This window comes from Primulina huaijiensis, chromosome 12, assembly GCF_012295235.1.
Source record: "Primulina huaijiensis isolate GDHJ02 chromosome 12, ASM1229523v2, whole genome shotgun sequence".
NCBI lineage: Eukaryota > Viridiplantae > Streptophyta > Magnoliopsida > Lamiales > Gesneriaceae > Primulina > Primulina huaijiensis.
In genome coordinates, this window is record NC_133317.1 from 1,932,143 (window position 1) to 1,948,164 (window position 16,022).

Below are 16,022 nucleotides of genomic sequence, written 5' to 3' on the forward strand. Positions count from 1 at the left end.
GCTGAAAATTATGTAAGTTAAGAAGTGAAATGAGTAAAATGGAGAACTTATATGACCAACTTTGTTGATTTTCTCATAGGATTCTGCACTTCGAGGAACCCAACCATGAATGGCCTCTCCTGCGACAGACGCAAGCCACGATGGCCGTCCTGCAGCTGCATGCTCGCCTCTGGTACCATGGGGCGTACTTGCTATTCTAGACATACTCTGTTGCACTCCATTGACTCCTCCAAACTCCAAGGTAGAACGCCTTTGGTGCCCCTTTTTTGTCCTTTCAATTATCCTCGTTTTCCCATCATCCTCAACGTTTAAAGGTAAGATACAACTCAGGTTCGATTCTAATGTTGTTGTTAATCTTGAATGAAGTGAGCCTTCATTCATAAGTTTACCTACTCCTACTATAATCTCCTCTCCTTGAAAGGGAGCTATCATCAGTACCGAATATTTTGTTACCTCTTTTTCGTTGGACTTTTCGTTTTCAGCAACATAATCATTCACATCTGATCCTCTTGAACAAAGGCAACCCATCTCCTCCTAGAATTTTCTAATGTAATACGTTCAATCACCTTCCCAAACATGAAGTTTTAGAACAATTCATGGTGGCCTCAATCAGAAATCAGGAAAAAGAACAAGAATCTTGAGAATTCATCTCCTTGGCCTCAATTAGATTGCTTATCCCGGAAAACGAAACGTGCAAAAGGATTCAAAATTACATACAATATTATATTCATCAAGATGGGCAAATAATGCTTGTGTAAGAAAGATTGCAACAGAAAGAGAAGCTTGAAATACTGAAACAATCTCAAAAGCACAAAAGCAGAAGGCTTTAAAGGTCAAAAGCCAAGACCAGAATCCAGCATTACAAGAAAAGGTTTAAGAATTTGTGAGCAAAGCATACACAGATACAAAATGTATATATCGAACCTATGCCAAATGGATTTACAGGAGTCCGAGTTAAGGTTCGAGGTGGCCAGATGAAAGATTTTGGGTTTCCAAATTCTATTTTGCTAGTTTTGCTGGCTAATGTCATCCAATTAAATTATTAAATTAATTAATAAATAAATATAGTTTTGGTCTATCTACGGCTAATAACCATCCAACTGAGCAAAAGCCTAAAAACGACAGCCACCATTGGTTTCCAAGGTTTTGACAAAATATTCTAAAAATCTAAATTTGCCAGAAATGAGCAGTGAACTAATGTTGTTGTTCACATTTTCTCAGATGGCATTCGCTAAACTCATGTTCTGTACCCAAAAAAACCTGTTCTTCGTTATTCGGGTTTTTTTTTTTTTCTTCGTTATTCGGGGTTGTGAAACGCGGTCCTTAATTATTATTTGTAATTTTATAAAAAGTAACCTGATTTTTAGCCTCGGCTTCTCAATAATTTTTTCAATTTTATTGAGGGGCCGAGATTGTGAACTCTGGTCCTTCAAATATTTTTCAATTTTATAGAAAGTTTCGGGGTTGTGAGATTCGACCCTTTAATAATTTTTTTTCATTTTATTTAGGAGTTGGGGATGCAAATTCCGGACACCTCAATTATTTTTTATGATTTTATTGATGAGTGAGGTTACAAATCCTAACCTTCCATGCTTTATACAAATTTATGGAGAAGTCGGTATTGGAAACCTCGAGCTAATTCATGTTATAACCTACGTCAATGTTTAAAATGAATTAATTTGATTATGATATCGTACTCAATTATTAAATCAATTATTATTCTTTTAAAATATATCAAATATTGTTTCAGCAAAGTATATTTGCGGATATTGAGAATGTTTTCTTTTATTATTATTATTATAATGGAAAAACTATAATTTTTTATTAATGTGTGTTACTTTTTTGCAATTTTAAGTTTTATATTATAAATTTCAATATTAATCTCGTATCCTTCAATTTTCCAGAAGTTTAATAGTACATCAATATTATATTGAGAAAATAATTAAAATTGAAAAAAAATAGTGAATTAAATTGAAATTCACGAATTAAATAATTTAATAACATGAAAAAAATCCCCGCACGATTTCGTCTACATATTTCATCCTATAATAGAATTTCATCATCAGATAATAATTGTTCTTTGTGTGATCGGAAATCGGTCCAGATTTCAGATTATATATGATTTCATTAATTTTAAATGAAGAAAGTGAATAAAGATAATTCATGCAGAAGTTCCAAAAGGGTCGTCCACTAAGTATTCACAACGTTTGATAGTCAGAGCAACACGTGTACACAAACCCCCTTCTGCATGCAACCATCCTGTTACACAAAAACTCTTGCATTGCCCTCATCTCTTTTTCAACAAATCAATCTTTTTCTTGGAGAATTTCTTGAGAGTTTGGATCGACATGGATCTGATCAACACTGTGCTGAATTTTTTTGTGCCACCAGCAAGCCTGTTGATGCTTGCCTTTGCATGGCCAACTCTCTCCTTCATCAACACCTGTGAATGGATTTACAACACATACTTCAATACTGAAAACATGGAGAACAAGGTGGTGGTTATCACTGGAGCTTCTTCAGGGATCGGAGAGGTAAAATTCTTTAGATGTCATGAGAATTCGAATCCTTAATGAGCTCAGGCAGGGTTTGATAATCATACATACACGTTCGTGTGTGTGTGTGGATTCAAGAAATGATTATGATACAGTGTTGCTTGCAATATCGATTTAGTCCCGGAAAGGGAAACATAGGCCGACTAGTTGCTTCCCACAATATATTAAACCCTGCACTCCCCACTTCTCTTTGTCCTGGATCCTTCTTTCTAGTAGCCCATCCTAATCATAATCATTTAAGTTTTATTATACATCAATCTCTACATAGCACACACCAAGAGAATGAAGTTTGATGGTCTTTACCATTACAGCAAATCGCTTATCAATATGCAAAGAGGGGTGCAAACCTGGTATTGGTCGCACGAAGAGAGAACCGGTTGTGGGGAATAAGTGAGAATGCGACAAGGCTGGGGGCACAGAATGTTTTGGTAACGGCTGCTGATGTCGTGAAAGAAGATGAGTGTCGGAGATTTATCGATGAAACCATTAACTATTATGGCCGTAGTAAGAATAAACAAATTGTCACTCCATTTTTGAGATTGATATCGTTTTCGTTACCTCCACTAAACTACTAGATGCAGTATTATTTTTCTGGCATGTTAATTTGGTATACCGTTTCTGTCAACTTGCAGTTGATCATCTAGTGAATACAGCAAGTTTAGGACACACTTTCTACTTTGAGGAAGCTACGGACTCGGGCGTGTTCCCCATTTTAATGGTACGTGCAAGTAGTACTAGTTTGAGCTTTTGTTCCGTCTATGTCTGGTTGGATAGATCATAGATCATAACGATATTTGATATCAAAATTCGGTCCATTTTCAGGACATTAACTTTTGGGGTAATGTTTATCCAACTCATGTAGCACTTCCGTACTTACGGGAAAGCAATGGTCGCATTGTGGTGAATGCCTCGGTTGAGAATTGGTTGCCTTTGCCGAGGATGAGCTTGTATTCTGTGAGTTGATAATTTACTATGAAATCTATATAACATGTGAAATACATCCGGTGCGGCAATGGTATGAACAACATATATGTGCATTTTTCTCGTGCGGAGCCCACATTTTTATGGGAAATCCAGATAACATAGAACCATAAGCGGACTCTTTTCAACTTGATTTTATGCTTTCTTAGGCTAGCAACACTTGCCGATTTTTTGTATGTTTGCATTGGTAGGCTGCTAAATCAGCACTGATAAACTTTTACGAGACACTGAGGTTTGAAGTGAGGGAAGATGTCGGTATTACAGTTGCGACACATGGTTGGATCGGAACTGAAATGACCAGAGGCAAATTCATGGTGGAGGAAGGAGCAGAGATGCAGTGGAAGGAAGAAAGAGAAGTAAGTTCCATTGTTGAGCCATACATATGTTCATGTATATATATATACTCAACCTAAAAATTAGCAATCTTGAATAGCTAGTCTAATTTTTTTTGTTTGAAAGGTACATGTATCTGGTGGACCCGTGGAGGAGTTTGCGAAGCTTATTGTTTCTGGGGCGTGCAGAGGGGATCCATATGTGAAGTATCCCAGCTGGTATGACATATTCTTTTTGTACAGAGTCTTTGCACCAAAAGTGCTGTACTGGACTTTCAGCTTCCTTCTAACGACTGCGGGTGAACGAAAAACGTCCTTCATTGGAACTGGAAGGCCGTTGCCAGTGGGATCCCCTTCAAGAATGTTTACTGGAAGCCCACAGGGATCCCCTTCAAGAAGAGTCACTGGAAGCTCTCCAGTGACTTTATCCTAAGACTTTCAGACGCAGCAGAAAATGGAGAGAATGAATATAATACAATCTTTACAAATGGTTTTTTCTGTTCTATGTTAATCGTGTTTTATTCGTAGCAGAACTCTCGAGTGAGAAATGGAATAATGCCTGGACATTGTTTGCCATCGAGTTGAATAAACAAACATCCAGTGTGTGGGTGATGATTTGTCAAGTCACCTCTTTGAAATACCACTTAGAGAATCTGATATTTAATGGTTAGAAAAAAATTGAGGTTCATGCATTTAGTATCAAATTTGGTTACTTATACTTAGCTTGGCCCCCTCTCTAGCTGGAGCACGAGTGGGAAAATATTGAAATTTCATGCATACAGTTTTTTTATTTTTTAAAAAAAACTTCAAATCCAATCCCATAATTCTATCAACTGTTCTCTAAAGAAACCCAAAGGTCCCGCCTCTGATCCCGTCCTATCCTGAAGGAGTCTTTTCTTCGAGACCTATTTAAATTAACCATAAAAACTAATGCATGTGCGTCAATGCATAGATTGTAGACCATTTTTCTGCATTTGAATAAGAACTAAACGAAAATGGAATGTCAAGGAACCGTGGCATAGACTGGAACTAATTCTTTATAAGAACGCTTACTAAAATGAATGTAAGTGTAATACAGGTACAAGTAATGCCTTGATATATACCAGGTTGAATATAGCTTTGTTTTCTTCTACTTACTCCGACTTTTCATCTATCTATTTATCTATAAAGATGTGGATCAAGAGTTGTTTTTCAATTGTGAAAAGATAAAATTGACGTTCTTATCAATACAAATCTACAAACTTAACAAGAATATATATGTAAAAACCTTATATATAATTAATAGTTAAGTAATTTATATATAAAATTTAACTCATAAATTGGTGACGAGAGCAGGAAGAGAAGCGGAGATACCAAGGAAGGAAGCTTTAACCTTTCAAGTTTTCAGCTCTTTCAATCTCTCTCCCCGCCAGATATTGAGTGTGGCATGTATGGAAAGAGACTTAATTTGACGGCATGTATGCCGCGTATGTGGACGGCTGTTGACTCCAAAATTTGAAGAATGTGTCCCTAAATTTGAAGGTGTCTTTTCCCTAATAATTTTCTTCGATGAATCCTAAATTTGAAGTTTTTTATTTGAAGAGGAAATTGTCAGGCCTAGATCTCAAAGTTGTGTCAGATGGACCACAATTCTTCGACCTAAATTTGAAGTAACATTATCGATATACTGAAAATACGAACAAGCATACAGTTTGTTAGTTGTTCATTGATTATTCAAGGTTCATAAGCAACTCTTTCTTTTAACGACTAATCAACCCACACATTGTGACCAATGTTTGATAAACAAAAAGAAACCGCTGTTTATATGGTCGTCTTGATTGGATTATACAAGGATATTTTAGAAACAATGGTTTGCTGAAAGCGGAAGAAACTGTAGAACTCGGTTCAAACTGTGGAATAAAAAACAGCGGGACAAAGATGAAGTAAAGAAATCCACTACAGCAAAATAACTCAAGTAGTTTAATCGATAAACTTGTCTTGGCAATGCAACACGCCCTGAAGAACATGGCAGAAAATAGAAACAAGTCGATGTCACATGATATAGATGAAATCACATTCACATCGAAGTACAAAGATTTTTCCAAAGCACGATTGATAACAAAACTATCTTAAAGTATAACTCTTTAGACCAACATAAGCATTGCTCTCAGCGATTGGCCTTGGCAACCCTTTCAATCTCATCTTTCTTCTTGATAGCATAGCTGCACAGTACATGAAAAGGAAATAACAATAAGAGAAAATAGCATGTGTAGAAAAGACATATAATAAAGAAATTTGAGATGATAAAAATCAAGCAATTTATAATCATTTGAATAATGAAATGCTAGTTGTAGTTGTATCAAAACGGGGTAGCAGTTACCTGTTGGAGGACCCTTTTGCAGCATTAATAAGTTCATCAGCAAGGCATTCAGCTATGGTCTTAATGTTCCTGAAAGCACTCTCCCTTGCGCCAGTTGTAAGAAGATATATTGCTTGATTAACACGTCGCAGAGGTGAAATATCAACAGCTTGACGTCTCACAACACCAGCAGAACCAATCCTGGTCGCATCTTCTCTGGGTCCACTGGTCCAAAACATAAAATATAAAAGTCAATACAAAATGTCCAGAATAAAAAATTTTGAAATAGAAAGGGCTGCATAAATTGTGCAACTCAGCCTGAAACCCTTTCTATGTGTAAGACAGTAAGCAAACATGATTAATTTATCAAGCCTCCTAATGTTTATCACATGAAACTCAGAATAAAATTGATGCTATGAATAGAAGATTGCTAACCAAGAACTGTGATGCATACTACATGTCATTCTAAGGTGGAGACAATTTAAGATATGTCCCTAAAACTGTACATTTAAACTTCAAAACTATGTTTTTGTCAGCCAACAAACTTCATACCTGTTGATCACGGCATCCACTATAACTTGGATTGGGTTCTGATCTGTCAGCAAGTGAATGATTTCCATGGTATGCTTGATGATGCGCACAGCCATCAGCTTCTTCCCATTGTTGCGCCCGTGCATCATGAGTGAGTTGGTCAACCTTTCAACAATTGGGCACTGGGCCTTTCTGAACCTCTTTGCTTGGTACCTCCCAGCAGTGTGAGGCATGTACACAGGGTGCTTTGAAGCAGTTGCAGTAATGTAGTCCTCAACAGATATATCATTGATCTATATAGGAGAAGAAATTTGAGAAATTAAAGACCGGAAGTTCTTGCAACTGAATTTAAACCCAGTGCTCAGAAGAAATGCCATCACCCGGCCATAAAAATTTTTACAAATCGCCAAATTTTAAACAATTCCTTAAGATTTGATTTTGTCACGGGATAAGAGGTTAATATAACAATGTTGCAATCATGCAATACAGTATCAGCTTATTTATTGTTAATATAACAATGTTGCAATCATCCAAGACACATCTATTCTGTGTCCAACTGGCTTCTCTTTTATCCAAGTCACTTCCTTCAGAGGCCAAAGCCGTGCTCCAGAGATATCAGTTCATACACTAATAAGTATAAATAATAATGGACATATGGATTCTCGAGAAGAGAGGAGCTATGGTGGTCACTTCTGGACAAAAAACAAAGGAACGTGGAGTATCCATTCATAGTGCCTATAATGGAGAAAAGTTTGATATGGTACCAATTTTTATCTTCCAAAGGCAGATGGAAAGACAGCCCTAATCAGAAGACCTTGACTGATTCAATTACGAAATCTAACGAATTTCAAGGATCCTTTTTCAACAGTTAATTAAAGCTTCATATGAAGGTAAACATTTTAATGGCGTGTACCATCATTCCAATTTTCTTTACAAGGAGCATACTCATAGAGCTTTTCTCAATGTATACATATAAAAGAGATGCAAAGACATCCCCTGCTATTTGAATCAACCTGGGACCAAAGACGTAGACTGCACGGTGAGAAAAATAATAAACTTGAAGAACCTTAAAAAGCCACATATAATACAAACACGTTCATATCTAGTCATGAAAGTAGAGAAATAATATCAGACATGCTAAAGCATTTCAAAAATTTGTAGGATTAAACAGCATAAATAACTCAAAAATTGATATTAGTGATCAAATCACGTAAATTCGCATCGAAAATTCATCACGAGACATGGTAAAAAATTCTATAAAAAATCTTCGAATTGGAATCTAACCTGAACTTCTTCGTAGGACCAGCGGTTGAAGAGCATTACAGAGCTATGAACCTTATCATCAAGCTGATTAGTTGGCTCAATCGCAGCCGCCATGTTGCCTCTTCGATTTGCGATGTTTATCTGTGCTTTGCGAAGCTGCGATGGAGGAAGCGGAGAATATTAAATAGGGAAGCAATGAAACCCTAGGACAATGAAGTGAGGTTTTGTGCCGTATGGTCAAAAACACCCTTGCTAATTTACTTGAATGCCCCCGCTTATGATTAATTTAATTAATTATTATTATTATTTAAAAACCATATTCTATTATTAATCTAATAAATCTTTGTATTTTATACATACTAGAGGATTTTGTCACACGCATCGTATTTAATTCATATAAAAATTAAAGAATGAAATAATTTTTATTTTGAAATGAGAGTTATTAATTTTGAAATTGAAATTCTATTATTCTAAACATTTAAAATGGTATTTGTAATTCTAAAGTCCATCAAATATCTTTTTTTTTTCTATGATCCAAACACGCCGTAAGGAGTAAATTTTCATAAAACCCCTTGATTTGGGCTTTAGGCTATAATGTGGGCCAATGATTTACAACTTTCTTGTTTTACTATCTAATCGAATAGGGGCGAATCGATCGGCCCCGTATTATATAGACGAGGATTTAAAATAGTTTAGTCGTATATACAATATAATTATTTAACCATGTTTTGATTTATAATTTTTTTCTGGTTTTTGATTCACGATATTTGCATTAATAAAACATACATAATATTACGTGTATCATATAAATACGAAGCTCCAAGTTAAAAAAATTTTAAAAATTGAGAAGTTCATGCATACAAATCATTATCAAATGTCTCAACAACAACAAAAAAATCATTATCAAGGAAAAATTAGATATTTACAAATCTCCTAAAAATAATACCCAAAAAAATTGAATTCTAATATAATTTAAAAAACGTTTTTAAACCATTTATCATTTAATTTATGCATTTGTTCTACATGTCTCTGATTTTCATTTTTTAAAACTATTTTACTCGTTTATTTATGATCACTTAAACATTTATCTTAACCATATTAAAATTCAAATTCATTTTTAACTAACCAAACTCATTAGTATTATTAAACATGTATTATCTTCTCCTTCCTTTTTTTTAGGAAATTAAGCATGTAGCTTAGATGCGCATAGATAAAGTAAACATGGTTGCCTATTTATTTGCGATGGAGGGTTTTCAGCTATTTACCAATAAAACAGGGAGGTAACTGCATTTTTACCCTATCCAACGCTACTATATGATGAACGGTTCTAAGTTTTAATTAACATCAGGATACACAACCTAAATGCACCCGGTAATTACCAATCCATTGCTGATCAATATCTCATATTTCAGTTTCTAATTCAAAAGAATTCATAAAGATAAAAGTTTTATACAAGTCTAGAACACTAAAACCTTAATGAAACGCAACACCACCAATGCAACTCGTGTTTCCATTGCCGGCACTGATTGGTTTCAGCTGCTAATGACGGCGAAGTCCTGGAATCTGTAACAAACATTTCAACACGATGTCACAATTTGTATGAACACGACGCCAGCGTTTTGGGACAAAGAAAGAGTGGTGCTAGTGTCATCTATATACTCATGGCCTTTTCATACAAACACTAACCTCGACGCCACGAGGACCTATTCGATTTCGAGATATAAAATTGAGTACCAGAGTAGCGAATTCATCAGGAACATCCTCCTATGATTCAAAAACAAGTAAATAAAAATACAGTCAGCAACGTGACCAAGAAAATGAAACAGGTGATGTCTCGAAGGGAACTAAATCTAACCTGTATGGCATGGCCCGTATGCCTGACGACAACCATTTGGAACTTCCCTTGCATCTGACCGATAGTGAGAGTTCTGCAACAATGTTCTCAATTAGTATGCAACAGCCTCACTGGACACACCTTTGTAACATCAAGCGTTGATTACCCCTATCATGGTTATTAATGGAGCAACTTTTCTCCGATGACATTGCAATCAAAAGATCATCAAGAATGGGGCTTTTAAAATTTGAAACTGTGTGGAAGGCTTTCGGATTTTGAAACCATGATAGACATATCAATAAAACAGTGTATTCCGTTTACGATTGATACATAAGCATGCTTTGATTTTCCAAGTCAAATTGAGATACAGTTTTTTTATTTAGTGTTATTTCCTACTGAAAACTGGGAAACGATCATATCATTCCAAACATGAAGCATTGAATAAAATTTACTGAGAGACTTCGAGTGAGAGAAACCTGTCCAGTCTATCAGTGCCTGCCAAAAGCAAGAGTTTTGGTACAGGAGATGACAAGAATCTTTCTGAAAGGCCTTCATACCTGAAACATAATGGCACAGCAAATTAGCAAGAAAGTCAAACGTCGGCATTAAATAAACAATCGCTGATATATTAATCATATAAAGTTCATAGAAAGAATGATTTTTACCAGCCTCTCCAATATTGCTCTGTTTCTTCCAGTCTAGCACGATGGGTATAACTACAGGCCAGCATGAATCGCCAATTAAGTGAAATTAGCAAAAAATAAGAAATTGTTCACCAATCAGCAATATTATTAATCGGTAATATTTCTTGTTATAATTTATTAAGTTTACAAACCAAGAGTAAAACCAAAAGAAGAAAATCAGTAAACATCAGAAGCATATTTACCACTTTCTTGAATCATCATATGTCAGTGTGCTGGGAATAGAGACACGAGCAGACTCGATGTTTCTCACAGTGCCTCCTTTGACACTCCATTCAATCTACGCACACACGTGTAACACAATAATCACCGACAACTTAACAGGACAGAAAAATCACAAGTAGACAGCCCTTATTTGAATTAGATGGAAACAAGTGAACTAAAGTACTGCCTCAAGCAATTTTTAAATTCAATGTACCATCTGCTCCAAAAGATGCTTAGCATGAGGATAGAAATCGTATAACCAAATTCTTAAACTACTAATTTATTGTCCAATTATGCACGATAAGCCTGGCAGAATGTAATCAGGGTCAACTATAAAAATTTATGAGACAACTAGAATGGTGGAGAATAGTGTTGGAACTCATTGGGAATAAAATTACCTTGTCTTTCTTTTAATTTTTTACTCTATTACTTAGCTGACTAAGATGATTGAGAAGAGCGTTACGCTTTAATTCCAAAATAAGAACACATACAAGAAGAACGGTACTAAAAGCGAGTGCTCACCGCTTTCTCAATGGTAGAGAAATGTTGCATTCTATTTGATAGAATCTTCTGCATATGTATCAGTGATGCCAATGCTGTTCCCTGAAATTCTCTATAACTATAAATAAGTTTTATCGAAATTCGGTGATTATATTTAATTGTAATTCAGTTTCCATTAAAAGCAATTATAATTTAAAAAGTAAAGCAGCTCAAAAATTGTTTCATTTTTTTATGCAGACCTCAACAACATCGATAACAACTAACCCAGCCAAGCTGGGAAGAACCTTCTTTGCGGCAACATGAACAGCAACCGAACCACCCATGCTGCATCACAATGATTAACATCTAACATCAAAATTTAACCAGCAATTTATGAATAAAATAAGTACTTGTCGCCCAAACAATATAGAAAATGTTTCAGGTTGCAGACGCCATCAATGGCATAAATAACCTATAAATCAACATTTTGTTCAAAAGAATATCATTTAAACCTGGAAAGAGCTGGGTTTATTTGTTGTTAGAAGTCAGAAATCAACTTCGACAACTCTAATCTTACACGACAACTTGGTGAAAAAGAAGTTACTACACAGGTCTCACATCAAAATATTGGTCGCAAAGTTTCGCAGTAGAAATAGAAAATTTTTAGGCACTTTTCAAATGAAAGCCATGCTTCATTGTCAAGAAACATAAGACTAGGTCTGCGATTAAATAAGATAAAGCAAATTTCCTTTGTTATATTAAAGGAGCGCAACCTGTGACCTACAATCACAATTGCAGGAGGAGAATCTCCATACATGGTCTTCAGAACTGCCAGTACATCATTGCACATTGTCTGAAATTATTGCAAAAGCGTAAGGACACAAACCCAAAGGCATAATATTGCTCGGATCTTCAACCCGTTGATACAATGAAAACAAGATTTGCCATGCATCTTTCATTTTATTAATTTCTCACACGAACATACCTCAATAGATATATCAAGATCATTCCCTGTGGATGACTTCCCATGTCCTCTCAAATCCAGGGCAATTACCCGAGCTTTCTCTTTTATTTTACTTGCTGACAGAGCAAACGATAGCCTAGAAATGTGATGTATATGCAACTCAGATTTGCAAAAAGGTAAAACACATCATGTTTTCTTTAGGAAATTTAAATGTGCCAAACGATGTGAAGATCTATCAAGCAACAGAAGATTAGTAGGTTTTCTGAACTAATACAAGATGAGAGTACGAATCCTCATTCTCAATGTGTTCGTGTAGGCTACTAATATATTCTTAGAAATAAATAGGTGAATCAAAGATGTTAAGAGAAGTCCGGAGAAAGAAGATAAACTGCAATGTTCTGATCAATGAAAATGAAAGGACAAAGCTTGGCTGTCAGTCTGCATTATTTGGGATTTCAGAATAAAAAAATTCACGTAACATTACGAGACAACAGGAGACAATATTTCATTTCTACGACATTTGATATTTTATACTATATATCTACCAAAGAACTTTGAGAAAGAGAGAGGAAAACAAGTGGTCAAATGAAATTGATTGATTCATAATTGACCATAGTTGTCAAGGGCGCAAGGCGCATAAGGGCTCTGGAGCCTGAGGCACAAGGCGCAAGGCGAGGCGCGCGCCTTACCGAAGCAAGGCACACATTTTTAATTTTTTTAAAAAATATATTTATCTTAGAATAATATATTAAAATATGAAATAATTAAGTTACAATGTCACACAAAACAACAAATAATTAATAAGTTCATAATAATAAGTAACACGGTTAAAATTCTTCAATCATCTAAATCAAGTTCATCTTCTTCCACCGAATCATCAGAGTCCCTAGAACTTTCTGTTGCAGTCTGCACACTTTTGCTCTTGTCACCTTCTGTAATTCTGTTATTTAATTTGTGAACTGGGCTGCTAAGGTTTGGGTTTGGGGTTGGGCCTTTTACATTTTAGTTACTGTTAAAAAAAACAGATAAGTTGCATTTTCAAAATGCAACTTCTCTGTTACTGAATTTTAAAAAAACACAATCTCAGGCGCGCCCGAGAGCCTTTCCAGGGCAAGCCCAGGCGCGCGCCTGGGCTCACCTTCGTGAATCGTTGTGCCTGGGACGGCCCCAGGCGCAACGCCCACGCCTGGTTGCGCCTCTCGCCTTTGACAACTATGTAATTGACAATGAAGTAACTGTGATTGCTACTTCATTCATTCAATCAGGGAATCAGCAATAGATAATTGCTCCTAGCCTCCATATCTAATTAGACTTTTCAATAAAATGTAGCCAATTGATCTACCCACAATAAAGATACATTGTGAAGCATATATGATGGTGAACCACACAGGTCTTGATAAAAGGATCAACCTACCCAGAATAACCCCCACCATGTAGACAGAAAACTACTGGACCCTCAGTTCCAGCCTTATAAATGTGAAAAACCTGAAATAAAGTATTTAACACAAGAGAAATTGTTTCCTTAAGAAAATAAAATCTGAGAAATAATGAAGCAATATGAAATATGATGTAATTTACATCATCTGAATCCTCGATATGGACATCTTCTTCTTGGTCAAAGTAACTCGCCCAATCTAGAGGCATATATTTTTGTGAAGAAATCCTACAAAAGCAAATATGAAGAAGAAAAATAAGTCATAACAAAACAAAAAATTTGTATGTTTAAAATATTTTAGCATGCAATTATGCTAATAAAAAACCAAGAAACTGAACAAAACAGAAAAGAAAAACACACCGCCTGTGAATAGACATTGATATCTTATTACATCAATAACTGTCACTAGTCGAATCACAATACAAATTTAAAGTTGAAAACTGAACTCAAGTATAGATGAATAGGCAAAGCTTAAAGATTTTACCTTCATCAAGATTGAACTAGCAACATGAAATAGAAAAAGAAACGACAAGCCTTTTCTAAAAGAATGCTACTTCATAATTCTTTTAAAAGGGTACAACAAAAAATGATCACGAAGAAGGATATTGCACAGGAAAAGAACAAAGAACATTAGGATTTGCAGCACAAATCAATCCCATACAATCATTCAAGTCTTGATGATCGGTATTTTTTTAACCACAAATTTCACGCTTTCCATTGCTTTCCAATCTACGCATTTCCAGCAGCTTAATTATTTGATCATAGCGCTGACACCAGCAAGGCTGAATTCTTGTCGTACTCGTAATGCAATTAATATTAATAATTATACTCTTCAAACAAAAAGGTTAAAGCTAGATTTAGCACGATTAACTGAATAATTACAGGAAAAAAAATACAAGAAACTGGCGTAAGTTGACTAAGTTAATTGAGTAAATACTGAATTGGTGGACGATCAGGTTTAGAAGAAAAGGTGGATGGCATTTTCCCGGCATTCTGAGAGGCATTTTCGGGTTCCTCTTCCGGAAGCGAAGCTAGGTTCGATGAATTCTCCATCTTTCACGAAAAAATTGCGATTGAGAATTATATTTTCGATTCAATCAGCTGCGGGGAAAGTGGATATATGCATACTTCATTGATGTTGATTCGGACTCTTAGTCCATCACGCCCATCTCGATATACTCAAGTGTTCAGACCCATTTTATTGACAACAAAAGACCAGCCCAAATCCAGTTTGTGCTTTGACATTTTTGCCCAAATGGATGTAAAATATCTATTTTTTTTAAGGTAAAAGATCAAATAATTTCTCAACATATAAATCATAGAAAGAAAACTCAAAGAGTGGAGCAACAAGCTAGAGAGCTGATTGGATAATTGATGGGAAGGGAAGAGCTTCAATTGACCAACATGAAATAAAGAGGTAAGTCGTCCAAGTTGGATTTCATAAAATCGGCACCATATATTAAGATATAAGAAAATTAGAGGTTTACATTTTAGGTTACATTCAGACTTACATGTTACATGATAAATTACAAAAGTATAATTGAATTCGGTTACATCTCTTTTATTTTTTATTCTCTATTACTCTGGGAAGAAAAAATGTCATCGTGAGTATAACCTTAAGTATACATCTATTTTACTAGCTCAATCCATCTTCAAATGGATCGAGCACGATTCTACCCAAATCTTTTGTCATCCATATTCATGCGTAAATGAATGTAATGATAGTACTCTGAAATGAAAAATATTTACGATTATTTTTAAAAAAGAGCATGTCTTTTGTAAGACGGATAGGCTTGGCTCATAGCTGCAATGAAAATTAATCGTTTGAACATGAAAAATAATAATTTTTATGTGTCAATTATGTCTAAAAAATTGACTAATGAGTCAGTTTCGTAAAATTTTTGTGTTTAAAAGAAGTACATCAACTCAGACAAATAAAATAAAAGTGACTCATTACATAGAAAAAAATAAATTGAAAAGCTAGCTTGAGGCTAAGACTAGATAAAAGAGTGTTTGCAATCACTAAAAAATAAATTGAAAAACTAGATTAAGGCTAAGACTAGATAAGAAAGTTTTTGCAATCACTAAAAAAAATTACTCTTGAATTATTAGAAGCCTTATATACATTACTAACTGTACTCAACCGAACATCTTTTGTGCGATGAATAAGTTGAGTCGATTCAAGAGTAATCCTAATGATGTTCATTGGAAGGCTTTGACAAGAGTGCTTAGATATTTAAGACATACCTTGGAGTATAGTTTGTATTATACAAAATATCATGCAATGTTAGATGTATATGATGATGCTAATTGGATTGCTGACACCAAATATTCGAAATCTACTAGTGTCTGTATTTAGCATTGGTGGTAGCAGATCATTCAAACAAACTTGCATAGCTAGATC

At 35.1% G+C, this 16,022-nt stretch overlaps 3 protein-coding genes across 4 annotated transcripts; 1 reads left to right on the forward strand and 2 right to left on the reverse strand.

Moving 5' to 3' along the window:
• Positions 1-2,190: 2,190 nt before the first annotated feature.
• On the forward strand, positions 2,191-4,552 carry LOC140990661 (11-beta-hydroxysteroid dehydrogenase B-like). Its single transcript, XM_073460482.1, has 6 exons — positions 2,191-2,534; positions 2,867-3,059; positions 3,188-3,273; positions 3,378-3,509; positions 3,728-3,892; positions 3,996-4,552. Exons 1-6 carry the CDS (start codon positions 2,349-2,351, stop codon positions 4,299-4,301), a joined length of 1,068 nt encoding a protein of 355 aa, XP_073316583.1. The 5' UTR covers positions 2,191-2,348; the 3' UTR covers positions 4,302-4,552.
• Positions 4,553-5,786: 1,234 nt separating this feature from the next.
• Positions 5,787-8,224, reverse strand: LOC140990617 (small ribosomal subunit protein uS7-like). Its single transcript, XM_073460395.1, has 4 exons — positions 8,022-8,224; positions 6,759-7,030; positions 6,228-6,431; positions 5,787-6,069 (listed from the first exon to the last, which is right to left on the reverse strand). The coding sequence occupies exons 1-4, from the start codon at positions 8,112-8,114 to the stop codon at positions 6,015-6,017; spliced, it is 624 nt and encodes a 207-aa protein (XP_073316496.1). The 5' UTR covers positions 8,115-8,224; the 3' UTR covers positions 5,787-6,014.
• A 1,091-nt stretch (positions 8,225-9,315) lies between these two features.
• Positions 9,316-14,775, reverse strand: LOC140989151 (uncharacterized). Of its 2 annotated transcripts, XM_073458269.1 has the most exons (13): positions 14,556-14,775; positions 13,762-13,846; positions 13,598-13,668; positions 12,205-12,319; positions 11,993-12,072; positions 11,480-11,564; positions 11,262-11,342; positions 10,721-10,815; positions 10,500-10,550; positions 10,311-10,391; positions 9,856-9,928; positions 9,687-9,764; positions 9,316-9,563 (listed from the first exon to the last, which is right to left on the reverse strand). In XM_073458269.1, the coding sequence occupies exons 1-13, from the start codon at positions 14,669-14,671 to the stop codon at positions 9,540-9,542; spliced, it is 1,035 nt and encodes a 344-aa protein (XP_073314370.1). In that variant the 5' UTR covers positions 14,672-14,775; the 3' UTR covers positions 9,316-9,539. The 2 variants fall into 2 exon arrangements, with proteins under 2 accessions (XP_073314370.1, XP_073314369.1); XM_073458268.1 differs by lacking the exon at positions 9,316-9,563 and having other exon boundaries at positions 9,660-9,764.
• Between the last annotated feature and the right edge of the window lie 1,247 nt (positions 14,776-16,022).